A 27,744-nucleotide genomic window follows, 5' to 3' on the forward strand; every position below is an offset into this window, starting at 1 on the left:
ATCTTGATTCCAGCTTGTGTTTCTTTCAGTCCAGCGTGTCTCATGATGTACTCTGCATATAAGTTAAATAAGCAGGGTGACAATATACAGCCTTGACGTACTCCTTTTCCTATTTGGAACCAGTCTGTTGTTCCATGTCCAGTTCTAACTGTTGCTTCCTGACCTGTATATAGGTTTCTCAAGAGGCAGATCAGGTGGTCTGGTATTCCCATCTCTTTCAGAATTTTCCACAGTTTATTGTGATCCACACAGTCAAAGGCTTTGGCATAGTCAATAAAGCAGAAATAGATGTTTTTCTGGAACTCTCTTGCTTTTTCCATGATCCAGTGGATGTTGGCAATTTGATCTCTGGTTCCTCTGCCTTTTCTAAAACCAGCTTGAACATCAGGAAGTTCACAGTTCACGTATTGCTGAAGCCTGGCTTGGAGAATTTTGAGCATTACTTTACTAGCGTGTGAGATGAGTGCAATTGTGCGGTAGTTTGAGTATTCTTTGGCATTGCCTTTCTTTGGGATTGGAATGAAAACTGACCTTTTCGAATCCTGTGGCCACTGCTGAGTTTTCCAAATTTGCTAGCATATTGAGTGCAGCACTTTCACAGCATCATCTTTCAGGATTTGGAATAGCTCAACTGGAATTCTATCACCTCCACTAGCTTTGTTCGTAGTGATGCTTTCAAAGGCTTTAGCATAGTCAATAAAGCAGAAATAGATGTTTTTCTGGAACTCTCTTGCTTTTTCGATGATCCAGCAGATGTTGGCAATTTGGTCTCTGGTTCCTCTTCCTTTTCTAAAACCAGCTTGAACATCTAGCATCCTCTTAATATTTTTTATATCTGGAGGTTTTTCATTGAAATCCCTGTTTAATGTCTGATACTGGTAATTTGTTTCTTTTTTTTTTTTTTTTTGCTTTACTAATCTTAACTGAAATTTTGTTACTCTTATGATCTTTTAAGGAAACGGCTCTTTGTGTCATTTATTTTCTCAATTGTTTTTGTTTTTCCATTTCATTAATTTCTTCTCTTCTCTTTCTTATTTTCATCCTTCTGCTTCCTTTAATTTGATAATCTGTTTTCTAAGTACTTGAGCTGGCAGTTTAGATTACTGATTTGAAATGTTCTGCTTTTAAATATATTAACTGGCTATAAATTTCTTTCCCAGAACTGCTTTAGCTGTATCACATAAACACTGATATGTTCTATTTCATTTCTATATAGTTCACACATTTAAGATTTTTTTCTTTGAAGATTCCTCTTTGACCTACAGAGTGTTTACAAACTTGATACCGTTTTTGACATATGGATAAACAAAACTTCCAAGTTTTTGAAGCCCTTCATATAATCTTTCTGTTCTTCACTTTTAGGTTGATTTCTTTGTTGTTGAAAAGCACTTGCTTAATAATTTCTACTCTTTTACACTTCTGGGATTTGTCTTACAGCCCCGGATACAGTCTATTTTGGTACATGTGCCTTTGGCACTTGAAAACAACGTGCAACCTGCTGTTGTTGAATGAAGTTCCCCTTGGTTGTTTGATTGCATTAGTTGATGATGCTGTAGAGTGATCCTATATTCTTGATGATTTCCTGTCTAATTGTTCCATTAATTTTAAGAAAAGTGGTGGTAAAATAGTCAATATAACTGTGTATTTGCCTATTGACCCTATATTTCTTTTCATTTCTATCAGTTTTTATTTCATTAATGTTGCTGCTCTGTGATTTGGCAATGCAAATTTAGAATTTCTGTTTTCTTGGTAGTATGAGCCTTTTATTATTAAATATTGCCTCTTTTGTGTAATTTTCTTTACTTTGAAGTGTATTTCATCTGATATTAACACATTCACTTGGGCCAATGTATTTTTAAATGTATCCCATTTTATACGATTTTTAGTGGTTGCTCCGAGATTCATATTACATTTATACAACTTATCTCAGTCTACTAATGCTGTCATTTTTCCAGTTTGAAAGGTGTAGAAACCTTACCTCCATTTATATGCCTTTAACTTTCTCTGTTCATAATATACTTGCCTTCAGTTCAGTTCACTTCAGCTCACTCAGTCGTGTCTGACACTTTGCAACCCCATGACTGCAGCATGCCGGGCTTCCTTGCCTATCACCAACTCCTGGAGTTTACTCAAACTCATGCCCATTGAGTCAGTGATACCATCCAACCGTCTCATCCTCTGTCCTCCTCTTCTCCTCTTGCCTTTAATCTTTCCCAGCATCAGGGTGTTTTCGCATAAGTCAGTTCTTCACAACAGGTGGCCAAAGTATTGGAGTTTCAGCTTCAGCATCAGTCCTACCAATGAATATTCAGGACTGATCTCCTTTAGAATGGACTAGTTGGATCTCCTTGTAGTCCAAGGGACTCTCAAGAGTCTTCTCCAACACCACAGTTCAAAAGCATCAAGACTTCAGTGCTCAGCTTTCTTTATAGTCCAACTCTCACATCCATACATGACCACTGGAAAAACCAAAGCTTTGACTAGACAGATCTTTGTTGGCAAAGTAATGTCTCTGCTTCTTAATATGCTGTCTAAGTTGGTCATAACTTTTCTTCCAAAGAGCAAGCACCTTTTAATTTCATGGCTGCAGTCACCATCTACAGTGATTTTGGAGCCCCCCCAAAATAGCCTGTCAATGTTTCCATTATTTCCCCTCTATTTGCCATGAAGTGATGGGCCCAGATGCCATGATCTTAGTTTTCTGAATATTGAGTTTTAAGCCAACTTTTTCACTCTCCTCTTTCACTTTCATCAAGAGGCACTTTAGTTCCTCTTCACTTTCTGCCATAAGGGTGGTGTCATCTGCATATCTGAGATTATTGATATTTCTCCCGGCAATCTTGATTCCAGCTTCTGCTTCTTCCAGTCCAGCGTTTCTCATGATGTACTCTGCATATAAGTTAAATAAGCAGGGTGACAATATACAGCCTTGACGTACTCCTTTCCCAATTTGGAAATAGTCTGTTTTTCCATGTCTAGTTCTAACTGTTGCTTCTTGACCTACATACAGATTTCTCAGGAGGTAGGTGAGGTGGTCTGGTATTCCTATCTCTTGTAGAATTTTCCCCAGTTTGTTGTGATCCACACAGTAAAAGGCTTTGGCATAGTCAATAAAACAGAAGTAGATGTTTTTCTGGAAATATCTCACTTTTTCGATGATCCAACAAATACTTGCCCTACATATTTTCTATATATTCATTTAGAATCATATCAGAAAGCATTTTTTGCCTCTGCTGTCAATCACGATTTAGAAATCACACACACTAATGGTTGTGAGCCACTGGTGCAGGCTTCAGGAAAATATGTTCAACCTTCAAGATAAAAGAGAGCTAATATGCTATATCAAGAGAGGAATAAAGGGGCAAGGAAGTGAAATTTTGGAAATCAATTAAAAAAATTACCATTAGATAGAAATATAGTTTGTAGTTTGAAAACAATGGGGAATTCTGGCAAGTGTTTGTGTTAATCACATAACAAGTTTGGACATCAAAGAAAGGTAAAATGTGACAAAATTATAAAAAACTAGTATTTATAAAGGACTTGGGTTATGAATATTTCAAAAAATCCTAAGCAAGTTTATTTCTATATGTAAGGCAAGAAAGAAGGACAATTTAATTTACTGTTTGTCATAAGTGGTAAAAGGTTATAATATCTTACATGTAGAAGATATTCAACAAGTATCAACTTTAATCTTCTCAATCACATAGAAAATACCTGCAAGTAATCATGGTTAAGAAGCACCTGGAACGTTAAATATATGGCATTCATTCAATAGGATACATTCAAATAGAACTTTTTAATTTCATACAAAATGCCATATAGTTCACATAACATTGTCTTAAACAAATAAGGATAGTATTCTGACAAGATATTTCATAATATTCATCAAATTTTCAAAACATATTATGATGCCAAATAGGTTAGCACAGTAGTTTGCGTATTTGAAGAACTATAGTTTAAAAGCCAGAGATAATAACTTGCTCTACCTTTTGTCAATTTATCCACATAGCCTTTTTAAAGGAAAAAAAATTCATTGAGTATCTATTTTCCACCTGATGCAGGAGTTACATGGACAGATAAAAAAGTGTTTTTATGAAGCCCACATACTGAAATCAAAGAAATATATTATAGTGATAATAATATTATTCCCTTCTATTTTGACAGTATGATAAAATGAACAATAAATAAACTAAATTTCTTCCTGTCTAAGGCAATCCTGCTGTTGAGATTAAATGTTCTTTCTCATTTAAAGCTATCAATGGCTACAATGTGTGCTTGGAATTCACATACTACATTTTATAACAGGATCTCAGACTAGGTTATCATTAGTATTAGCTTATGCATATAGTCAAGATATGGGTTTTCCTTAAGAATTCCAGATGATTAAAGAATTGTCAGAGAGCTTAACTTTGGAATATCCTAATTGTTCTTACTTGCTAAGAACTTTAGATTATATTCCCAAGCTTAATCACTCACATACACACACATACACACAATTCTATCACATTTAATTATAAAAAGTTTTCTGAATAATGAAAATCAAGAATCAGAGTTTAAAAGTATCAGATTTTTTTTGAAGAGCCATACAAATTTCATTTTCTACAGTTTAAAATATTTATTTTCAAAAAAAAAATATTTATTTTCATCAGATCCATGACATTCCTGAAAAAATACTTTGCATTATATGCACATTACTAAATTGTATTTGAGTTTAAAATTTCAAGTCAAGTGATTATAAGACAGGTAAACATATGACATAAGGATGACATTCTAAGGAAAGAAAATTGCATGCAAGCTTGTTTCCATTAACGTGAAATTTATTTAGGGATGAAATCCTGAAGCATATTCTCATGACAGGAAGAATCTATTTGTAAAGTTAAGTATTTGCAGACCTTATTCATTTCTAAATACTTTACTAATGCTGGAAACAACTCAATTCCTGGCTTACAAAGTAGAGCAAACCACCCTAAAACATCTGGCATACTTACACACTTTTCGCTGTCAAATACATAGCACAAATGTTTATTTGACTCGGAATCTTTGCATATGAAAGTGAATATCCTCTTGTCAGTTTTATCATCTGCACAAAATGATATTCTGTGAAGCTGGCAATTGTGTTGAACTTCCTGTGAACACAGATGAAAATAAACATAGTTGAAGAGATTTCTTTTTCTGGAATACCAGCTGTGCAAATAACACAACTTATGAAACATCGTCTGTCGTACTCTGGTTTTATAACTACATACACCTCAACTTAAATAAAAATGTAATGAGATAAACCTTCTGACTCAGGATTTAGCTAAATCATTTCAATAGCACTTAGAAAAACACAAGGGGAAAGAGGATCAGAGGTTCATGGGTTTCCTGAGCTACAAGGGATCTTCGGATACCATTACTTCAACTGTGCAATTTTACTTAGGAGGTTACTGAGGTCTAGACAGATTAATATATTTCCAAAAGGTTACAAAATTGGCAGAACCCTTTGAACCAGAATCTTTTCATTTTATTTTATTGCTACTAATATTACAGCTTAAAACATAACATCATCTGTATACAATTTCATATGAAACATGTTATACAGTACATATCTTCATGGTAAACTCAAATACTCTTGAACCTCTTCTATCTAAGGAAAATCACCCTTGCAACTTCTGCAATGTTTTCCATTGGAGCAATGAATGAAGAAGATTTACACATTCAGCTTCCTAACTACTAAGTCAATATTCAGACTTAAATTGAAGAAAGTGGGGAAAACCACTAGATCATCAGATATGACCTAAATCAAATGCGTTATAATTATACAGTGGAAGTGAGAAATAGATTTAAGGGACGAGATCTGATAGAGAGAGTGCCTGATGAACTATGGACAGAGGTTTGTGACATTGTACAGGAGACAGGGATCAAGACCATCCCCATGGAAAAGAAATGCAAAAAAGCAAAATGGCTGTCTGGGGAGGCCTTACAAATAGCTGTGAAAGGAAGAGAAGCAAAAATCAAAGGAGAAAATGAAAGATATAAGCATCTGAATGCAGAGTTCCAAAGAATAGCAAGGAGAGATAAGAAAGCCTTCCTCAGTGATCAATGCAAAGAAATAGAGGAAAACAACAGGATGGGAAAAACTAGTGGTCTCTTCAAGAAAGTTAGAGATACCAAAGGAACATTTCATGCAAAGATGGGCTCGATAAAGGACAGAAATGGTATGGACCTAATAGAAGCAGAAGATATTAAGAAGAGGTGGCCAGAATACACAGAAAAACTGTATAAAAAAGATCTTCATGACCCAGATAATCACGGTGGTGTGATCACTCACCTAGAGCCAGGCATCCTGGAATGTGAAGTCAAGTGGGCCTTAGAAAGCATCGCTATGAACAAAGCCAGTGGAGGTGATGGAATTCCAGTTGAGCTATTTCAAATTCTGAAAGATGATGCTGTGAAAGTGCTACACTCAATATGCCAGCAAATTTGAAAAACTCAGCAGTGGCCACGGGACTGGAAAAGGTCAGTTTTCATTCCAATCCCAAAGAAAGGCAATGCCAAAGAATGTTCAAACTACCACACAATTGCTCTCATCTCACATGCTAGTAAAGTAAAGCTCAAAATTCTGCAAGCCAGGCTTCAGCAGTACGTGAACCGTGAACTTCCAGATGTTCAAGCTGGTTTTAGAAAAGGCAGAGGAACCAGAGACCAAATTGCCAACATCCACTGGATCATCAAAAAGGCAAGAGAGTTCCAGAAAAACATCTATTTCTGCTTTATTGACTATGCCAAAGCCTTTGACTGTGTGGATCACAATAAACTGTGGAAAATTCTGAAAGAGATGGGAATACCAGAACACCTGATCTGCCTCTTGAGAAACCTATATGCAGGTCAGGAAACAACAGTTAGAACTGGACATGGAACAACACACTGGTTCCAAATAGGAAAAGGAGTATGTCGAGGCTGTATATTGTCACCCTGCTTATTTAACTTCTATGCAGAGTACATCATGAGAAACGGTGGGCTGGAAGAAGCACAAGCTGGAATCAAGATTGCCAGAAGATATATCAGTAACCTCAGATATGCAGATGACACCACCCTTATGGCAGAAAGTGAAGAGGAACTCAAAAGCCTCTTGATGAAAGTGGAAGAGGATAGTGCGTGATCCTTCTAAGTTCAGAGATTGACATGTCTGCTTGCTGAGATTTGATCTGTACTCTGATTCACATTACTGATCATCGGCTGAAAATGAGTACACAAAATGAGCTACAAAAGTAAATGTCTACAATGCTGTATTCTTTCCTTGCATACCAAGACCCACCTCAGAACAGGGGACACATACAGACTGAAAGTGAAGGGCTGGAAAAAGATTTTCCATGCAAATAGGTACCAAAAGAAAGCAGGAGTAGCAATACTCATATCAGATAAAATATACTTTAAAACAAAGGCTGTGAAAAGAGACAAAGAAGGTCACTACATAATGATCAAAGGATCAATCCAAGATGAAGATATAACAATTATAAATATATATGCACCCAACACGGGAGCACCGCAGTATGTAAGACAAATGCTAACAAGAATGAAAGGGGAAATTAACAATAACACAATAAGAGTGGGAGACTTTAATACCCCACTCACACCTATGGATAGATCAACTAAACAGAAAATTAACAAGGAAACACAAACTTTAAATGAGACAATAGACCAGTTAGACCTAATTGATATCTATAGGACATTTCATCCCAAAACAATGAATTTCACCTTTTTCTCAAGCGCACATGGAACCTTATCCAGGATAGATCACATCCTGGGCCATAAATCTAGCCTTGGTAAATTCAAAAAAATAGAAATCATTCCAAGCATCTTTTCTGACCACAATGCAGTAAGATTAGATCTCAATTACAAGAGAAAAACTATTAAAAAAATCCAACATATGGAGGCTGAACAACACGCTGCTGAATAACCAACAAATCACAGAAGAAATCAAAAAAGAAATAAAAATTTGCATAGAAATGAATGAAAATGAAAACACAACAACCCAAAACCTGTGGGACACGGTAAAAGCAGTCCTAAGGGGAAAGTTCATAGCAATACAGGCATACCTCAAGAAACAAGAAAAAAGTCAAATAAATAACCTAACTCTACACCTAAAGCAACTAGAAAAGGAAGAAATGAAGAACCCCAGGGTTAGTAGAAGGAAAGAAATCTTAAAACTTAGAGCAGAAATAAATGCAAAAGAAACAAAAGAGACCATAGCAAAAATCAACAAAACCAAAAGCTGGTTCTTTGAAAGGATAAATAAAATTGACAAACCATTAGCCAGACTCATCAAGAAACAAAGGGAGAAAAATCAAATCAATAAAATTAGAAATGAAAATGGAGAGATCACAACAGACAACACAGAAATACAAAGGATCATAAGAGACTACTATCAACAATGATATGCCAATAAAATGGACAACATGGAAGAAATGGATAAATTCTTAGAAAAGTACAACTTTCCAAAACTCGACCAGGAAGAAATAGAAAATCTTAACAGACCCATCACAAGCACAGAAATTGAAACTGTAATCAAAAATCTTCCAGCAAACAAAAGCCCAGGTCCAGACGGCTTCACAGCTGAATTCTACCAAAAATTTAGACAAGAGCTAACACCAATCCTGCTCAAACTCTTCCAGAAAATTGCAGAGGAAGGTAAACTTCCAATCTCATTCTATGAGGCCACCATCACCCTAATACCAAAACCTGACAAAGATCCCACAAAAAAATAAAACTACAGGCCAATATCACTGATGAACATAGATGCAAAAATCCTTAACAAAATTCTAGCAAACAGAATCCAACAACACATTAAAAAGATCATACACCATGACCAAGTGGGCTTTATCCCAGGGATGCAAGGATTCTTCAATATCCGCAAATCAATCAATGTAATACACCACATTAACAAATTGAAAAATAAAAACCATGATTATCTCAATAGATGCAGAGAAAGCCTTTGACAAAATTCAACATCCATTTATGATAAAAACCCTCCAGAAAGCAGGAATAGAAGGAACATACCTCAACATAATCAAAGCTATATATGACAAACCCACAGCAAACATTATCCTCAATGGTGAAAAATTGAAAGCACTTCCTCTAAAGTCAGGAACAAGACAAGGGTGCCCACTTTCACCATTACTATTCAACATAGTTTTGGAAGTTTTGGCCACAGAAGTCAGAGCAGAAAAAGAAATAAAAGGAATCCAAATTGGAAAAGAAGAAGTAAAGCTCTCACTGTTTGCAGATGACATGATCCTCTACATAGAAAACCCTAAAGACTCCACCAGAAAATTACTAGAACTAATCAATGACTATAGTAAAGTTGCAGGATATAAAATCAACACACAGAAATCCCTTGCATTCCTATACACTAATAATGAGAAAACAGAAAGAGAAATTAAGGAAACAATTCCATTCACCATTGCAATGGAAAGAATAAAATACTTAGGAATATATCTACCTAAAGAAACTAAAGACCTATATATAGAAAACTATACAACACTGGTGAAAGAAATCAAAGAGGACACTAATAGATGGAGAAATATACCATGTTCATGGATTGGAAGAATCAATATAGTGAAAATGAGTATACTACCCAAAGCAATTTATAGATTCAATGCAATCCCTATCAAGCTACCAACAGTATTCTTCACAGAGCTAGAACAAATAATTTCACAATTTGTATGGAAATACAAAAAACCTCGAATAGCCAAAGCAATCTTGAGAAAGAAGAATGGAACTGGAGGAATCAACCTACCAGACTTCAGGCTCTACTACAAAGCCACAGTTATCAAGACAGTATGGTACTGGCACAAAGACAGAAATATAGATCAATGGAACAAAATAGAAAGCCCAGAGATAAATCCACGCACCTACGGACACCTTATCTTTGACAAAGGAGGCAAGAATATACAATGGATTAAAGACAATCTCTTTAACAAGTGGTGCTGGGAAAACTGGTCAACCACTTGTGAAAGAATGAAACTAGAACACTTTCTAACACCATACACAAAAATAAACTCAAAATGGATTAAAGATCTCAACGTAAGACCAGAAACTATAAAACTCCTAGAGGAGAACATAGGCAAAACACTCTCCGACATACATCACAGCAGGATCCTCTATGACCCACCTCCCAGAATATTGGAAATAAAAGCAAAAATAAACAAATGGAACCTAATTAACCTTAAAGCTTCTGCACATCAAAGGAAACTATTAGCAAGGTGAAAAGACAGCCTTCAGAATGGGAGAAAATAATAGCAAATGAAGCAACTGACAAACAACTAATCTCAAAAATATACAAGCAACTCCTACAGCTCAACTCCAGAAAAATAAATGACCCAATCAAAAAACGGGCCAAAGAACTAAATAGACATTTCTCCAAAGAAGACATACAGATGGCTAACAAACACATGAAAAGATGCTCAACATCACTCATTATCAGAGAAATGCAAATCAAAACCACTATGAGGTACCATTTCACACCAGTCAGAATGGCTGCGATCCAAAAGTCTACAAGCAATAAATGCTGGAGAGGGTGTGGAGAAAAGGGAACCCTCTTACACTGTTGGTGGGAATGCAAACTAGTACAGCCACTATGGAGAACAGTGTGGAGATTCCTTAAAAAACTGGAAAAAGAACTGCCTTATGATCCAGCAATCCCACTGCTGGGCACACACACTGAGGAAACCAGAAGGGAAAGAGACATGTGTACCCCAATGTTCATCGCAGCACTGTTTATAATAGCCAGGACATGGAAGCAACCTAGATGTCCATCAGCAGATGAATGGATAAGAAAGCTGTGGTACATATACACAATGGAGTACTACTCAGCCATTAAAAAGAATACATTTGAATCAGTTCTAATGAGGTGGATGAAACTGGAGCCTATTCTACAGAGTGAAGTAAGCCAGAAAGAAAAACACCAATACAGTATACTAACACATATATATGGAATTTAGAAAGATGGTAACAATAACCCTGTGTATGAGACAGCAAAAGAGACACTGATGTATGGAACAGTCTTATGGACTCTGTGGGAGAGGGAGAGGGTGGGAAGATTTGGGAGAATGGCATTGAAACATGTAAAATATCATGTATGAAACGAGTTGCCAGTCCAGGTTCGATGCACGATACTGGATGCTTGGGGCTGGTGCACTGGGACGACCCAGAGGGATGGTATGGGGAGGGAGGAGGGAGGAGGGTTCAGGGTGGGGAACACATGTATACCTGTGGCGGATTGATTTTGATATTTTGCAAAACTAATACAATTATGTAAAGTTTAAAAATAAAATAAAATTAAAAAAAAAAAAAAACAAACCAAAGGTAAGTCATCAGAGAGTTGTTTGCAAGCATGAAAATTAAAATGAGGCTGTATGCTGTATGACTGTAATGTTTAGTCACTGCTAGATAGCCTGATTCAGCCATTTCAACAGCAAGGAGGTACAAATGTTCAACTTACTAAAGCTTCTGCGGAAGGCGTCTTTCCTGAGACTATCTGTCTCCTATACTTTGCCTCACTGGCCTGTCTCTTCCTCACTGACATATTTTTTTGTTTGTTTGTTTTAACAGTATTAATACAGACCACTCTTTGAATAGCAAGACATTGTCAAAGGTTGTTACACACATCGATTGAAGATATCAGTATCAAATGATGGATTAGTAAACTCTGCAGATGTATGAAAATATTTTCATAATCTGTTTACAGGCTAGATTTCCTAGGGCTTTCAAATTGAATTATTTGGTCAGTAAGCTTGCTTAGTTGCTCAGTCATGTCCAACTATTTGCGACCTCACGGATTACAACCTGCCAGGCTCCTCTATCCATGGGGATTCTCCAGGCAAAAATACTGGAGTCGGTTGCCATGCCTTCCTCCAGGGGATCTTCCCAACCCAGGGACTGAACCTAGGTCTCTTGCATTGTAGGCAGATTCTTTACCATTTGAGCCACCAGGGAAGCCTGGTCAGTAAACATGCTACCATATTAAAATAAAGCATTGGCAATATCTATTTGTAAAATGATTGGGGTTGAATGTTAATCAGTTTTTGAAACTGACTTTCATGATCTTATCAAAATTACTAAACAGTAATTCTAGGCTTTATGAGTAAAGAGCTATGTTTATTTTCTAGGGCTTCCATAACAAAATACCACAGATTGAATGGCTTCAACAATAGAAATTTATTTTCTCACAGTTCTGGAGGCTTAAAGTCCAAGATCAAGGAATTGGCAGGTTTGGTTTCTGCTGAAGCCTTGCCTCTTGGCTTATAGATGGCTGTCTTCTTGCTATGTTCTCACATAGCTTTCCTCTGTGTTCATGCATAACTGATGTCTCCTTCTCTTATTGTAAGGACACCAGTCTTATTGAATTAAGGTCTAATTTGACCTAATTTAACTCTAATTATCTTAAAGATTCTATCTCCAAATATGGCCATATTGTGAGTTGGGCTTCAACATAGGAATTTTAGGTGAAAATTACATTCACAACTACATATTAATATGAATGTGGAGTCAGCTCAGTTCAGTTGCTCAGTCATGTCCAACTCTTTGTGACCCCATGGACTGCAGCACACCAGGCTTCCCTGTCCATCACCAAATCCCAGAGCTTATTCTATCTCATGTCCATCGATTTGGTGATGCCATCCATCCTATGTCATCCCCTTCTCCTTCCACCTTCAATCCTTCCCAGCAGCAGGGTCTTTTCCAGTGAGTCAGTTCTTTGCATCAGGTGGTCAAAGTATTGGAGTTTCAGCTTCAGTATCAGTCCTTTCAATGAATATTCAGGACTGATGTCCTTTAGAATGGACTGGTTGGATCTCCTTGCTGTTTAAGGGACCCTTAAGAGTCTTCTCCAACACCACAGTTCAAAAGCATCATTCTTTGGTGCTCAGCTTTCTTTATAGTTCAGCTCTCACATAGATACATGTCTACTGGAAATAACAATAGCTTTGACTAGATGGACTTTTGTTGACAAAGTAATGTCTCTGCTTTTTAAGATGCTGTCTAGGTTGGTCATAGCTTTTCTTTCAAGGAGCAAGCATTTTTTAATTTCATGGCTGCAGTCACCATCTGCAGTGATTTTGGAGCCCCCCAAAATAAAGTCAGCCACTGTTTCCACTGTTTCCCCATCTATTTCCCATGAAGTGATGGGACCAGATGCCATGATCTTTGTTTTCTGAATGTTGAGCTTTAAACCAACTTTTTCACTCTCCTCTTTCACTTTCATCAAGAGGCTCTTTAGTTCTTCACTTTCTGCCATAACAGTGGTGCCATCTGCGTATCTGAGGTTATTGATATTTCTCCCGGCAATCTTGAGTTCAGCTTGTGCTTCATCCAGCCCAGCATTGCTCAATGATGGTCTCTGCATGTAAGTTAAATAAGCAGGGTGACAATATACAGCCTTTATGTACTCCCTTCCCAATTTGGAACCAGTCTGATGTTACATGCCCAGTTTTAACTCTTGCTTCTTGATCTGTATGCAGATTTCTAAGCAGGCAGGTCAGGTGGTCTGGTATTCCCATCTCTTTAAGAATATCCCATAGTTTGTTGTTATCCACACAGTCAAAGGCTTTTGCATAGTCAATAAAGCAGAAATAGATGTTTTTCTGGAACTCTTGCTTTTTTGATGATCCAATGGATGTTGGCAGTTTGATCTCCGATTCCTGTACCTTTCATATATTCAGCTTGGACATCTGGAATTTCAGAATTCATGTACTGTTGAAGCCTGGCTTGGGGAATTTTGAGCATTACTCTGCTAGCGTGTGAGATGAGTGCAATTGTGTGGTAGTTTGAACATTCTTTGGGATTGGAATGAAAACTGACCTTTTCCAGTCCTGTGGCTATTGCTGAGTTTTCCAAACTTGCTGGCATACTGAATGCAACACTTTCACAGTATCATCTTTTAGGATTTGAAATAGCTCAACTGGAATTCCATCACCTCTACTAGCTTTGTTCGTAGTGATGCCTCCTAAAGCCCACTTGACTTCACACTCCAGGACATCTGGTTCTAGGTGAGAAATCATACCATCGTGGTTATCTGGGTCATGAAGATCTGTTTTGTATAGTTCTTCTGTGTATTCTTGCCACCTCTTTTTATATCTTCTGCTTCTGTTAGATCCATACCATTTCTGTCCTTTATTGAACCCATCTTCGCATGAAATGTTCCCTTGCTATCTCTCATTCTCTTGAAGAGAGTCTTTCCCATTCTACTGCTTTCTTCTATTTCTTTACACTGATCACCGAGGAAGGCTTTCATATCTCTCCTTGCTATTCTTTGAAACTCTGCATTCAAATGGGTACATCTTTCCTTTTCTCCTTTGCCTTGAGCTTGTCTTCCTTTATCAGCTATTTTTAAGGCCTCCTAAGACTTGGGAGCCCCTTGGACTGCAAGGAGATCCATCTAGTCCATCCTAAAGGAAAGCAGTCCTGCATAATCATTGGAAGGACTGATGTTGAAGTTGAAACTCCAATACTTTGGCCACCTGATGCAAAGAGCTGACTCATTGGAAAAGTCCCTGATGCTGGGGAAGACTGAAAGAGGGAGGAGAAGGGGACAACAGTGGATAAGATGGTTGGATGGCATCACTGTCTCAATGCACATGAGTTTGAGTAAACTCCAGGAGTTGGTGATGGACAGGGAGGCCTGGCATGCTGCAGTCCATGGGGTCACAAAGAGTTGGACATGACTGAGTGACTGAACTGAACTGAACTGAACAGACAACCATTTTGCCTTTTTTTTTCTTGGGGATGGTCTTGATCACTGCCTCCTGTACATGAACCTCTGTTCATAGTTCTTCAGGCATTCTGCTATTGGATCTAATTGCTTGAATCTACTTGTCACCTCCATTGTTTCATTGTAAGGGATTTGATTTAGGTCATACCTGAATAGTCTAGTGGTTTTTCCTACTTTGGAATCTGGAAGAGATTATATTTTTATTTTTTTCCCATTGGATCTGTAGGGGAGATATACAAGAATTTCACATATACAGTGTTACCATGTGTTATGTGCTGACTTTTGTCCTCCTACCCAAATTTATATGTTGAAGGCTTACTTCCCATACCTCAAAACACAACTATATTGTGTTTCCAACTTAATTGGAAATAAGGCTTGAAAGAGCTGATTAAGTCAAAATAAGGTCATTAGAGTGGTTCCTCATCCAATCTGACTTGTGTCCTTATGTTTGTTGTTGTTATTCATTCCGTAAGTTGTGTCCCATTCTTTGTGGCCCTAGGAACTATAGCACACTAGGGTTCCCTGTCCTTCAGTATTTCCCAGTATCTCAAGCTCATGTCCATTGCTATCTAACCATCTCAACCTCTATTACCCACCTCTCCTCTTGCCCTCAATCTTTCCCAGCATCAGGGTCTTTTCCAGTAAGTCAGCTCTTTGCATCAGGTGGCCAAAGTATTGGAGTTTCAGCTTCAGCATCAATCCTTTTAATGAATACTCAGTATTGATTTCCTTTAGGATTAACTGGCTTCATCTTGCTGTCCAAGGGATTCTGAAGAATCTTCTGTAGCACCACAGTTTGAAAGCATTAATTCTTTGCTGGTCAGCCTTCTTTACGGTCCAACTCTCATCTTTACATGACTACTGGAAAAACCATAGCTTTGACTATGTAGCCTTTTGTCAGCCAAGTGATGCCTTGGCTTTTTAATATGCTGTCTAGATGTTTTTCCAAGGAGCAAGTATCTTAATCTGGTGGCTGCAGTCACCCTCTGCAATGATTTTGGAGCCCAAGAATATAAAATCTGTCACTGTTTCCACTTTTTCTCTATCTATTTGCCATTAATGATGGGACTAGATGCCACAATCTTAGTCTTTTGAATATTAAGTTTTAAGCCAGCTTATAAGAGGAGGTGACATTATCAGAGGAAGAAATTAGACACACAAAGAGATGCCAGGAGTGTATGTGCAGACAACCATGAGAAGAGACACCAAGAGGGCTGCCATTTGCTGGCCAAGGAGAGATGCCTCAAAGGAAACCAAGCTTGCTGCTGTCAGTTTACTCATGAACTTCCAGCCTCCAGAACTGTGAGAAATAAATTTCTCTTGTTGGAGCCACCAGGTTCTGTGGTATTTTATTATGAAAGCTATAGTAAACTAATGCACTGATTATGTCTACAGGTAATAAGGGTCGATCAGGGCACTTTAATGAACATCATACAGCTTTTGTCTTCTTTCATACTCTGTGAACCAAACTTAAATGCATCTCTTTCAAAGCATATGAAGAAAGATTCCTAAATACAAGATGAAATATCTTTGCATACACTCAATATAGATGTTACCTCCCAGACATAGGCTGAAGAACAAACCACTCAGAAAGCAAATTCAAACTTTGCTTTCCCCCCTATAAATCCTATAGAGTTTTACATTGTCATTAACTGAGAACTAGATAGTTTCAATGGGTGAGTGTGTGTGTGCTCAAACGTGTCCAACTCTGTGCGACTCCATGAACTTCGGCCTGCCTGGCTCCTCTCTTCATAGGATTTTACGGGCATGAATACTGGAGTAGGTTACCATTTTCTACTCCAGGCAATCTTTCTGACCCAGAGATTGAATCCACATCTGTACCTTCTGCATTGCAGGTGGATGCTTTACCGCTGAGCCACTGGGTAACATATTTTAAATATTCATTAAAGTAGGAGTGTGATTGCAATTAATGATTCCACACAAATAGAGACCAAAAGAAAGCAGGAGTAGCAACACTCATATCAGATAAATAGTACTGGAGTGGGGTGCCATCGCCTTCTCCGATATCAGATAAAATAGACTTTAAAACAAAGGCTGTGTAAAGAGACAAAGGACACTACATAATGATCAAATGAACAATCCAAGAACAAGATACAACAATTATAAATATATATGCATCCAACATAGGAGCACCGCAATATGTAAGACAAATGCTAACAAGTATGAAAGGGGAAATTAACAGTAACACAATAATAGTGGGAGACTTTAATACTCTACTCACACCTATGGATAGATCAACTAAACAGAAAATTAACAAGGAAATACAAACTTTAAATGATACAACAGACCAGTTAGACCTAATTGATATCTATAGGACATTTCACCCCAAAACAATGAATTTCACCTTTTTCTCAAATGCACACGGAACCTTCTCCAGGACAGATCACTTCCTGGGCCATAAATCTAGCCTTGGTAAACTCAAAAAAATTGAAATCATTCCAAGCATCTTGTTTTTGTTTTTTTTAAATTTTATTTTATTTTTTAAACTTTACATAATTGTATTAGTTTTGCCAAATATCAAAATGAATCCGCCACAGGTTTTCTGATCACAATGCAGTAAGATTAGATCTCAATTACAGGAGAAAAACTATTAAAAATTACAATATATGGAGGCTGAACAACATGCTGCTGAATAACCAACAAATCACAGAAGAAATCAAAAAAGAAATCAAAATATGCATAGAAATGAATGAAAATGAAAACACAACAACCCAAAACCTGTGGGACACTGTAAAAGCAGTGCTAAGGGGAAGGTTCATAGCAATAAAGGCTTACCTCAAGAAACAAGAAAAAAGCCAAATAAATAACCTAACTCTACACCTAAAGCAACTAGAAAAGGAAGAAATGAGGAACCCCAGGGTTAGTAGAAGGGAAGAAATCTTAAATATTAGGGCAGAAATAAATGCAAAAGAAAGAAAAGAGACCATAGCAAAAATCAACAAAGCCAAAAGCTGGTTCTTTGAAAGAATAAATAAAATTGACAAAACATTAGCCAGACTCATCAAGAAACAAAGGGAGAAAAATCAAATCAATAAAATTAGAAATGAAAATGGAGAGATCACAACAGACAACACAGAAATACAAAGGATCATAAGAGACTACTATCAGCAATGATATGCCAATAAAATGGAGAACTTGGAAGAAATGGATAAATTCTTAGAAAAGTACAACTTTCCAAAACTGAACCAGGAAGAAGTAGAAAATCTTAACAGACCCATCACAAGCACGGAAATTGAAACTGTAATCAGAAATCTTCCAGCAAACAAAAGCCCAGGTCCAGACGGCTTCACAGCTGAATTTTACCAAAAATTTAGAGAAGAGCTAACACCTATCCTACTCAAACTCTTCCAGAAAATTGCAGAGGAGGGTAAAGTTCCAAACTCATTCTATGAGGCCACCATCACCCTAATACCAAAACCTGACAAAGATGCCACAAAAAAAGAAAACTATAGGCCAATATCACTGATGAACATAGATGCAAAAATCCGTAACAAAATTCTAGCAAACAGAATCCAACAACACATTAAAAAGGTCATATATCGTGACCAAGTGGGCTTTTTCCCAGGGATGCAAGGATTCTTCAATATCCGCAAATCAATCAATGTAATACACCACATTAACAAATTGAAAAATAAAAGCCATATGATTATCTCAATAGATACAGAGAAAGCCTTTGACAAAATTCAACATCCATTTATGATAAAAACTGTCCAGAAAGCAGGAATAGAAGGAACATACCTCAACATAATAAAAGTGATATATGACAAACCCACAGCAAACATTATCCTCAATTGTGAAAAATTGAAAGCATTTTCCCTAAAGTCAGGAAAAAGACAAGGGTGCCCACTTTCACCATTACTATTCAACATAGTTTTGGAAGTTTTGGCCACAGCAATCAGAGCAGAAAAAGAAATAAAAGGAATCCAAATTGGAAAAGAAGAAGTAAAACTCTCACTGTTTGCAGATGACATGATCCTCTACATAGAAAACCCTAAAGACTCCACCAGAAAATTACTAGAGCTAATCAATGAATACAGTAAAGTTTCAGGATATAAAATCAACACACAGAAATCCCTTGCATTCCTATACACTAATAATGAGAAAACAGAAAGAGAAATTAAGGAAACAATCCCATTCACCATTGCAACGAAAAGAATAAAATACTTAGGAATATATCTACCTAAAGAAACTAAAGACCTATATATAGAAAACTATACAACACTGGTGAAAGAAATCAAAGAGGACATTAATAGATGGAGAAATATACCATGTTCATGGATTGGAAGAATCAATATAGTAAAAATGAGTATACTACCCAAAGGAATCTATAGATTCAATGCAATTGGTATTGCATTGAAATAGATTCAATGCAATTGGTATTGCATTGAATACCAATGGTATTTTTCACAGAGCTAGGACAAATAATTTCATAATTTGTATGGAATTACAAAAAAACCTCAAATAGCCAAAGCAATCTTGAGAAAGAAGAATGGAACTGGAGAAATCAACCTGCATGACTTCAGGCTCTACTACAAAGCCACAGTCATCAAGACAGTATGGTACTGGCACAAAGACAGAAATATAGATCAATGGAGCAAAATAGAAAGCCTAGAGATAAATCCACACACCTATGGACACCTTATCTTTAACAAAGGAGGCAAGAATATACAATGGAGAAAAGACAATCTCTTTAACAAGTGATGCTGGGAAAACTGGTCAACCACTTGTAAAAGAATGAAACTAGAACATTTTCTAACACCATACACCAAAATAAACTAAAAATGGATTAAAGATCTAAACATAAGACCAGAAACTATAAAACTGCAGGAGGAGAACATAGGCAAACACTCTCTGACATAAATCACAGCAGGATCCTCTATGACCCACCTCCCAGAATATTGGAAATAAAAGCAAAAGTAAAAAATGGGACTTAATTAAAATTAAAAGCTTCTGCACAAAAAAGAAAACTCTAAGCATGGTGAAAAGACAGCCTTCAGAATGGGAGAAAATAATAGCAAATGAAGCAACTGACAAAGAATTAATCTCAAAAATATACAAGCAACTCCTGCAGCTCAATTCCCAAAAAATAAATGACCCAATCAAAAAATGGGCCCAAGAACTAAACAGACATTTCTCCAAAGAAGATATACAGATGGCTAACAAACACACGAAAAGATGCTCAACATCACTCATTATCAGAGAAATGCAAATCAAAACCACAATGAGGTACCATTTCACACCAGTCAGAATGGCTGCTATCCAAAAGTCTACAAGCAATAAATGCTGGAGAGGGTGTGGAGAAAAGGGGACCCTCTTACACTGTTGGTGGGAATGCAAACTAATACAGCCACAATGGAGAACAGTGTGGAGATTCCTTATAAAACTGGAAATAGAACTGTCTTATGACCCAGGAATCCTACTGCTGGGCATACATACCAAGAAACCAGAATTGAAAGAGACACGTGTACCCCAATGTCCATTGCAGCACTTTTTATAATAGCCAGAACATGGAAGCAACCTAAATGTCCATCAGCAGACTAATGGATAAGAAAGCTGTGGTACATATACATAATGGAGTTATTACTCAGCCATTAAAAAGAATACATTTGAATCAGTTCTAATGAGGTGAATGAAACTGGAGCCTATTCTACAGAGTGAAGTAAGCCAGAAAGAAAAACACCAATACAGTATACTAACGCATATATATGGAATTTAGAAAGATGGTAACGATAACCCTGTATGCGAGACAGCAAAAGAGACACAGATGTATAGAACAGTCTTTTGGACTCTGTGGGAGAGGGAGAGGGTGGGATGATTTGAGAGAATGGCATTGAAACATGTAAAATATCATGTATGAAACGAATTGCCAGTCCAGGTTTGATGCAGGATAACAGGATGCTTGGGGCTGGTGCATTGGGATGACCCAGAGGGATGATATGGGGAGGGAGGTGGGAAGGGGGTGCAGGATGGGGAACATGTGTACACCCGTGGTGGATTCGTGTTGATGTATGGCAAAACCAATAAAATATTGTAAATTAAAAAAAAAGTGCAAGAAAAAAAAAAGAAAGAAAATGGAGAGATTAAAAAAAAAAAAAAGAATGCTTCTGATGTTCAAAAATAAGCCTTACCTTTGTTTTGGGTTCTAGAATTTTTACTCCATAAATTGAGATTTGCAACTCAACTTTGGGAATTTTCTGGCCTTCAGATTTCTTGATATGTCTTGCAAACTACAAATGAAAATTTATTCACAAAATTGTAATTTTGTCTATGGAAAATGAACACAAACATATATTTAGAGTTTACATTCAATGCTGAAATTTCATTAAATAAATTATTGCCTATTGCCCATTATATTTTTATAAACCCCACACAGCCTCCAAATATTTAGAAATCACAGTGATCTACCATTACTATCATTAAAATCAGGCTGATTCTCTATAACTTTAAAAAACTTAATATACTTCTTTCATGATATTTCAAAAATCATATTCATATCAAACAGAAAATGAAAACTCTTTGTCTGAAAATAAGCAGAGATATCTTTTCCTGTGGATCTTTCGTTTTTAATGATTTTAGGAAACTTGCAGTCCAGAGCACTAGATCTTCGCATTTCCAAATACTTACATTGTTTGGTATACTGTCCTACCTAATGAAATCAATGAATGAAAAGAGACAGATTACCATATTCAAACTGAAATAATTATCCCAGCTAAAATACTCAGAACTAGCCTCATTCTAGAGATATTTAAATGTACTGGTTTTATCTGGCAGTTCTACTCTCCCGACCTTCCTTCTCTCCTCCCTCCCCTACCTCCACCTTTCTTTTCAAGAAACAGAAAAAAACTATTGAAAAAAATTGTATTTATTAACCCCTCTTACAGGGCTCAAAAAGTTATCTCCTAGTATAACACACACACACACACACACACACACACACACACACATATATATATTTAGCATATGGATCATCCTAACTTGATTCAAAATAGAGTTTGGTCATCTTTTGTGTGTCATATTTATTTACATTGTGTATTTCCTTCTAATTTAGGACAGATGTAAACACATGTGATATACTTCAGTCCCAGAACAGAGAGTGGTTAAAGGCCTCTTTCTCCTTTCATGGCTTTGTACTGATTGAGAATAATATAATTAATGCATATAAGGATGCCTTGAAGTGTCTGCCTTGACATCCAGGGCAGGGTGGGTGGGTGGAGGAGTTCCATTTGTTTTATTTCATTTTGGATGGTATAATTTTTTAGTTTACTCTCTGTACTATCCTATAAATATAGGCAGTTTTTTCCTTCAGTATTAAGCAGGCTTACATTCTGCACATAAATGTGACTAATTCATGCCAGGGTTTTTTTTTGTGTGTGTGTGTTTAAGAAACTTATTTTTCTTCAGTGCAACCCTTTACAAATTATCCCAGCTCTCTCCCAAAGAAAGTGGATTAATTTGTTTCTTTTCCCTTCATAACCTTCTTCCTGTATTGCTATAATCAAAACAATTTGGGGGTTTTCACATATGGAGGCTGACAACATAAATCAGCTGCTTTCCATCCATGTGAATGCATCTGAACAAAGCCAGCCCCGTTGCTGGCCGCGGAAGCAGTCTGAACTGGCTTCCTGGGTGCTGCTCTTTTCCAGAAATAGACAATGAGCAATAGCTCCTGAAGCCTTTTTCACATTGGGACACAACCGTTCCTCTGACCTCTTTTAGTTTCCAAACGCCTATCACAAAACAACCACTAACATTAAACTTATCTCTTATGTCTTTTCTGTCAGAAAGAAAAGAAAGGAAGAAAGAAGGGGAAAATTTGAACAAGGGGAAGAAGTAGGGGCTACAAGTAGAGAAAATAAAGAGGGGAGCAAGGAGGGAGGGAGAGGGAAACAAGAGAACGAGACAGAAAAAGAAAAATAAACATAAAATACTTGATCTATGGTTTGTGAAACCTTTTCCTTTGCTTCATATCAAGATAAAGTGATTGTGCTCAAAGAAGATTCAGAAATCATCCAGTCTGATCAGCCCATTTCAAAGATGAGAAAATAAGTCTCAGGGGAGTTACTTTGGTCATAAAATAGGTCTGTAGAAATCAGGCTTAACTGTTTCACAGACCTTGAAAAACATTTAAGCTGAAGGATATATTTGTTTAATCTGTATTTTAAACAGTTTAATATTCTCATTCCTGCTTGTATTTTTTAAAGATAACCTTATCCTATAGCTTGCATGATCCCTCTAAGTCTTTTCCTACTTGCAGATCTCTGAATTGCATTCTGAAATACTTGTAATTTATATTTTGAAGATATATTCATGCTTATATTGTATTCTTTTCTCGCCCTACCTACCACTTGAATTCTAATGCTGAAAAAGCCTTCTTGAAGTTTTTTTTTCTCCCTCATCTTTGTTTCAGTGAATATATTTTTTGGTAATCTAGATAGAGTGATCTACTAGTAAAACTTGAATATAATAATCGAGTAAAAATGTTCAAAGGGAATAAAGCCTAAGAATTCTGGAGGCTATCTGGATACAACAAACAAACAAAATAAAGCTTTTATCATCACGAAATGATGAAGTATTAATAGAAGTACTGTATAAAGTACTGAATAAAGTACTATGTTAAATGTATGCCACTGGCAAATAGAACAGCTTAAGAAAATTTAAAGAGAGCACTGCTGAGTTTCAGTATCATCCTCATAACAGTTTCTATTCATTTCTCAAAGGACTTAAAAAAGTGAAATCTAACTATATTATTAATGTAATACACATTATTAAGCAATTAAAATTAATGAATTAATTCTAATCCTCTTTGTGGTTTTTATAAATTGTTGATTTAATTAAAAGTTTTGATAATCTCACAGGGAAATCAGTTATGTGTATATGTTTTAACAATTAAAATAAGCCCTAATCATTTCATTAATTAAATAACTGGTTATAAAAACAAAAACCATTTGCAGTAGGCTACACAGAAAGCATGAAGTCAAGTGGAGAAACTGGTGGGCCTAGATTTAACAGAACATTTTATTAATTTCCAAGTCCACAAGGCTTCATGTAATATTAAGCTAGCTCTGCTTAGGTGAGGGGGTCTGTCCTCTAAAACTGGGGTCCAGGAATGCTGCTCCGTGGTTATCTCCCAAAGAATCCAAGAAGATTTGGCCTTGCATACCAAAATTCATCCACATGTAAATATCAAAAACAGATAGTTTATGAAACCTCTGACATTGTTTATGAGCCTGTAGTAGTTGTATTAAAAATAAATAAATCACTATTAAAACAAGATTCCTAAAAGTAGCTTTGATACTAAAAATAAGAAGTTGAAAGGCTTTTTTAATTATTGCTTTTTGAAAATTTTGGCACTTTCTTAAATCATAGACTAAAACATGATTAAGAGATGGAAATTGTTGAACATGATCGAGAACTAGAAAACATGCTATTTTGTCATATATAGAACTTTTGAAAGTAAACACATAAAAATTATGATATTGAACAAAACTTTATAAATTGTGAATTCTCCAAAAACAACAGAAAAATAGTACCTAATAAAATAAAGTTTTAAATTTTTTCTTGAGAAATAATTAGGCATAAATAATCATAGAAGCATAAAAAATACATTATTGAAAATCATGGAAGTTTTCTATCATCTTGTATTAGCCTTACATTTTGAATATTTCTTTAAAGTCAGAAGCTAATAGATTAATATTGCAAACATCTGAAAAATTACCAGGTTTAAATAAAATGTTACCTTGTGGGGAAAATAAAGTCAAATACTGAAATATAGTGGATAGTACACAGAATACATATGTTTAAGAAAAATAAGCAGTAAATTAAAATTAGCTATGTGTACTCAAAACCCAGTTAATAAGCAAATTGTTCTTTTTCTTTTTTTTTTCAGTAGAACCATAGCACCATCTTCTGGCTATCTTTACATGACAACAGAATTAAAGAGAAGCCAGTGTCTAGGTTCTTAAACGTAAACACTCATATATTTTGAGTTGTAGCATCTGACCTTTGACACAAATAAACAAAAAAATTAAGATAGACATGAATAAACAACATTTTTTATTATTTTAATTATTTCATGAATCATTACCTTTATATATATTTCCTTGATCTACAAACATTTTGCAATCAACAGACTAAAGATTGTTTATAGGATTAAGTATTCTGAAAGGTACTTGAAAGAGAAAAGCTATTATCAACTGAGTATACATTTTTTAAACTACATTGGATTATTTTTATCTTATTGTAAATCACATTCCTTTACTAACAGAGTACATTTCCAAACATGAAACTACATAAGAACTAAATACAAAGTTTCATAAAAACTAGCTTGTTTTAGAAGACATTTCATCTCAAATATCTTTTTATATATTATCACTCACTACATAATTGAATGCTTTGGGGTTTGCATTTGGGTTCATTTCATAAAGGACCTCCTAGGTACAAAGAAACATTAAGTGTAAATATTATTATTCTTTTATAAACATTCTGATTATAGTGAAGTTGGACTCATGTCCAAAGTGTGCAACATTTTGAACATTTAGATGGAATCTTATTCTAAATGTTGTCCATAAATTGTGAAACATTTTAAATCCTTTTTAGGGCTTAAAAGTATTTGCCAAACAGGCACAAGTACACTTTTGTCTAGTGAAGGTCACTCAGTCGTGTCCAACTCTTTGTGACTCCATAGACTATACAGTCCATGGAATTCTCCAGGTCAGAATACTGGAGTGGGAATCCTTTCCCTTCTATAGGTGATCTTCCTAACCCAGGGATCAAACCCAGGTCTCCCACATCACAGGCAGATTCTTTACCAGCTGAGCCACAAGGGAAGTTTAATTTTTTTTTTTTCCGTCTAATGAATTGTTAAAAGTAATGATTGGCTTGTCCACCTTTGTTTTCCAAATGGGAGTGATATCACCTTGGAACCTTTTAGTATATTTCTTTAAAAACAGGAAAAATATTTTATTTTTTTTATTTTTATTTCTTTTAATTTTATTTTATTTTTAAACTTCACATAATTGTATTAGTTTTGCCAAATATCAAAATGAATCCGCCATAGGTATAAAATAAATGGATAAAAATTATCTACTTTTGTTTCTTTACCCAGAAAACAAGCCAACTCACTTCAATTTTCTTTTTCTCAATTTAAACAGTAAATTCCACCCGATATGACATTCTCAAAGCAAAGTAATACATTTTAATGTCTGTGGCTTTGCCTGGTGCAGAGGCCTACCCATCCTATAGAATAACTGGATAATCTCAAAACTAAATATAGTTAGAGGAGGGTTGTTTCTCAAAAAAAAAAAATTCTGAGAACAACCAGAGAGAATAACAATAAAGTGTGTTAACAAAATAGTGTTATGTTAAATTTTCTTAATGTGATAAACATGAGAATTCTGCTGAAGGAGTTTTTGAATTTTAATACCTCAGAGGAAACAATGTCTTTGGGGATGGAAAGCAATTAGAAAAACATGCCAAGGATGCATGGAAATTATGTAAGGTTTTCTCAGGAAATTTGCTGATTATGAGTATGTGGAGCTGCTTACTGTTTTTTTCTGCTTTTATTTTCACCAGTTCCCTGAGTCTGCTCATGGCTACGGCCAGACCCTTGTGGGTTTGTCCATTAGTATGTCTTTAATGTACAGTGTCACTGCAAAATGCTGCTTTGGAATGAATTTTACTTCTTCATTTTCAACTGGTGGGTTCGATTTTCTAACTACGGTAGATTGTTTTGTCTTTGAGTTAGGGCATGAGTCCACATTGCCCAAGCAAAGTAAAGGCAAGCTACAGAATGCCAACACTTATGAAATATTGCTCTTACATTTTTTTTGTTGTTGAGTAGGGCTTCCCTGGTGGCTCAGAGGTTAAAGCATCTGCCTGCAAGGCGGGAGAGTCGGGTTCAATCCCTGGGTTGGGAAGATCTCCTGGAGAAGGAAATGGCAACCCACTCCAATATTCTTGCCTGGAGAGCTATTCATGCTTTGAATTTCCATTGGTCTACTGATGGTCGAAGGTAAGTTCAGTACATGAGACACTTACTTTGAGGGCTTGCTTACCTTTAGTTTCCTTACAGCGTCTCTTACAACTTCTGTTCCTTTGGGCTGCTCTACTTCTGTGCTGCCAAGAAACTGAAAATGTTCACTGTGAGACAGGCCTTACTACATCATGTGTCATTAAATCATTTTGAGATACATCATGGGGTAACAGAATGACGTGATAGTAATTTGAATCCAAATCCAGCACAGAGGAGTTAGTTACTAATTTATATTATTTTACATGATATGAAAATATTAACACATTACTTAGTCACATACAATTCCATTATTCTAAGATTTCTTAAAATTTCACTTTTCCTAAATAATTTGCTTGCAGATTTTTAATGGAAAGAAAATTAAAGTTATTTTGTTGGGCCCAAAGGAATAAAGTTGATCTCAAATTTAAAATTTAAAACATGTGAACAATTAAAAAATTGTTATCTGAAAATTTAAAGTATATACATTTTTTTATGTTGTCAAAAATATATTTTAAAAATTTAATGTGCTTTAATGCAGTTTATAATGTAAATCAAAATTTTTCTTTGTTTTCCAATTAGCATATAAAATTTAAAAACACACATTTTTAATACCTAATATACAATACTCATCAAAACCATAAAGTACATTAAAAAAAAAAAATACATGCTCTAGAATTTTAAAGGATCCCTAGAGGTTTTTAGTTAAAACCTAACCTATCCTCCCCAAAAGAAAAAAGTTTGATAGTAATTACCACATTGTAATAAAATATCTATCCTGGAGCAATATAATACCTCCTAAACAGAAGACCAATATCGTGAAACATTCAAGAAAAATTAGAATTGACATGTGGATATTTTATTCTACAGAAATAATTTTAAATAAATAGCAAATAATCATTACATTCATTCAGTTCAGTTCAGTCGCTCAGTTGTGTCCGACTCTTTGTGACCCCATGAATCGCAG

The 27,744-nt window shown here is 35.8% G+C and overlaps 1 protein-coding gene across 5 annotated transcripts in view; it reads right to left on the reverse strand.

The window, feature by feature from the left end:
• GULP1 (GULP PTB domain containing engulfment adaptor 1) overlaps positions 1 to 27,744 on the reverse strand; it is a 339,709-nt gene that overhangs the window by 46,078 nt on the left and 265,887 nt on the right. For 4 of the 5 annotated variants that reach the window (XM_055571974.1, XM_055571972.1, XM_055571973.1 and 1 more), the window contains 3 exons: positions 26,824 to 26,895; positions 20,899 to 20,997; positions 4,989 to 5,126 (listed from right to left, as the gene is read on the reverse strand). In XM_055571974.1, the coding sequence (XP_055427949.1) occupies positions 4,989 to 5,126; positions 20,899 to 20,997; positions 26,824 to 26,895 (309 nt within the window). The remainder of the gene's footprint in view (positions 1 to 4,988; positions 5,127 to 20,898; positions 20,998 to 26,823; positions 26,896 to 27,744) is intronic. The other variant, XM_055571977.1, reaches the window with a different exon arrangement.

This window comes from Bubalus kerabau, chromosome 3 (assembly GCF_029407905.1).
Source record: "Bubalus kerabau isolate K-KA32 ecotype Philippines breed swamp buffalo chromosome 3, PCC_UOA_SB_1v2, whole genome shotgun sequence".
In the NCBI taxonomy this organism is placed as follows: Eukaryota; Metazoa; Chordata; class Mammalia; order Artiodactyla; family Bovidae; genus Bubalus; species Bubalus kerabau.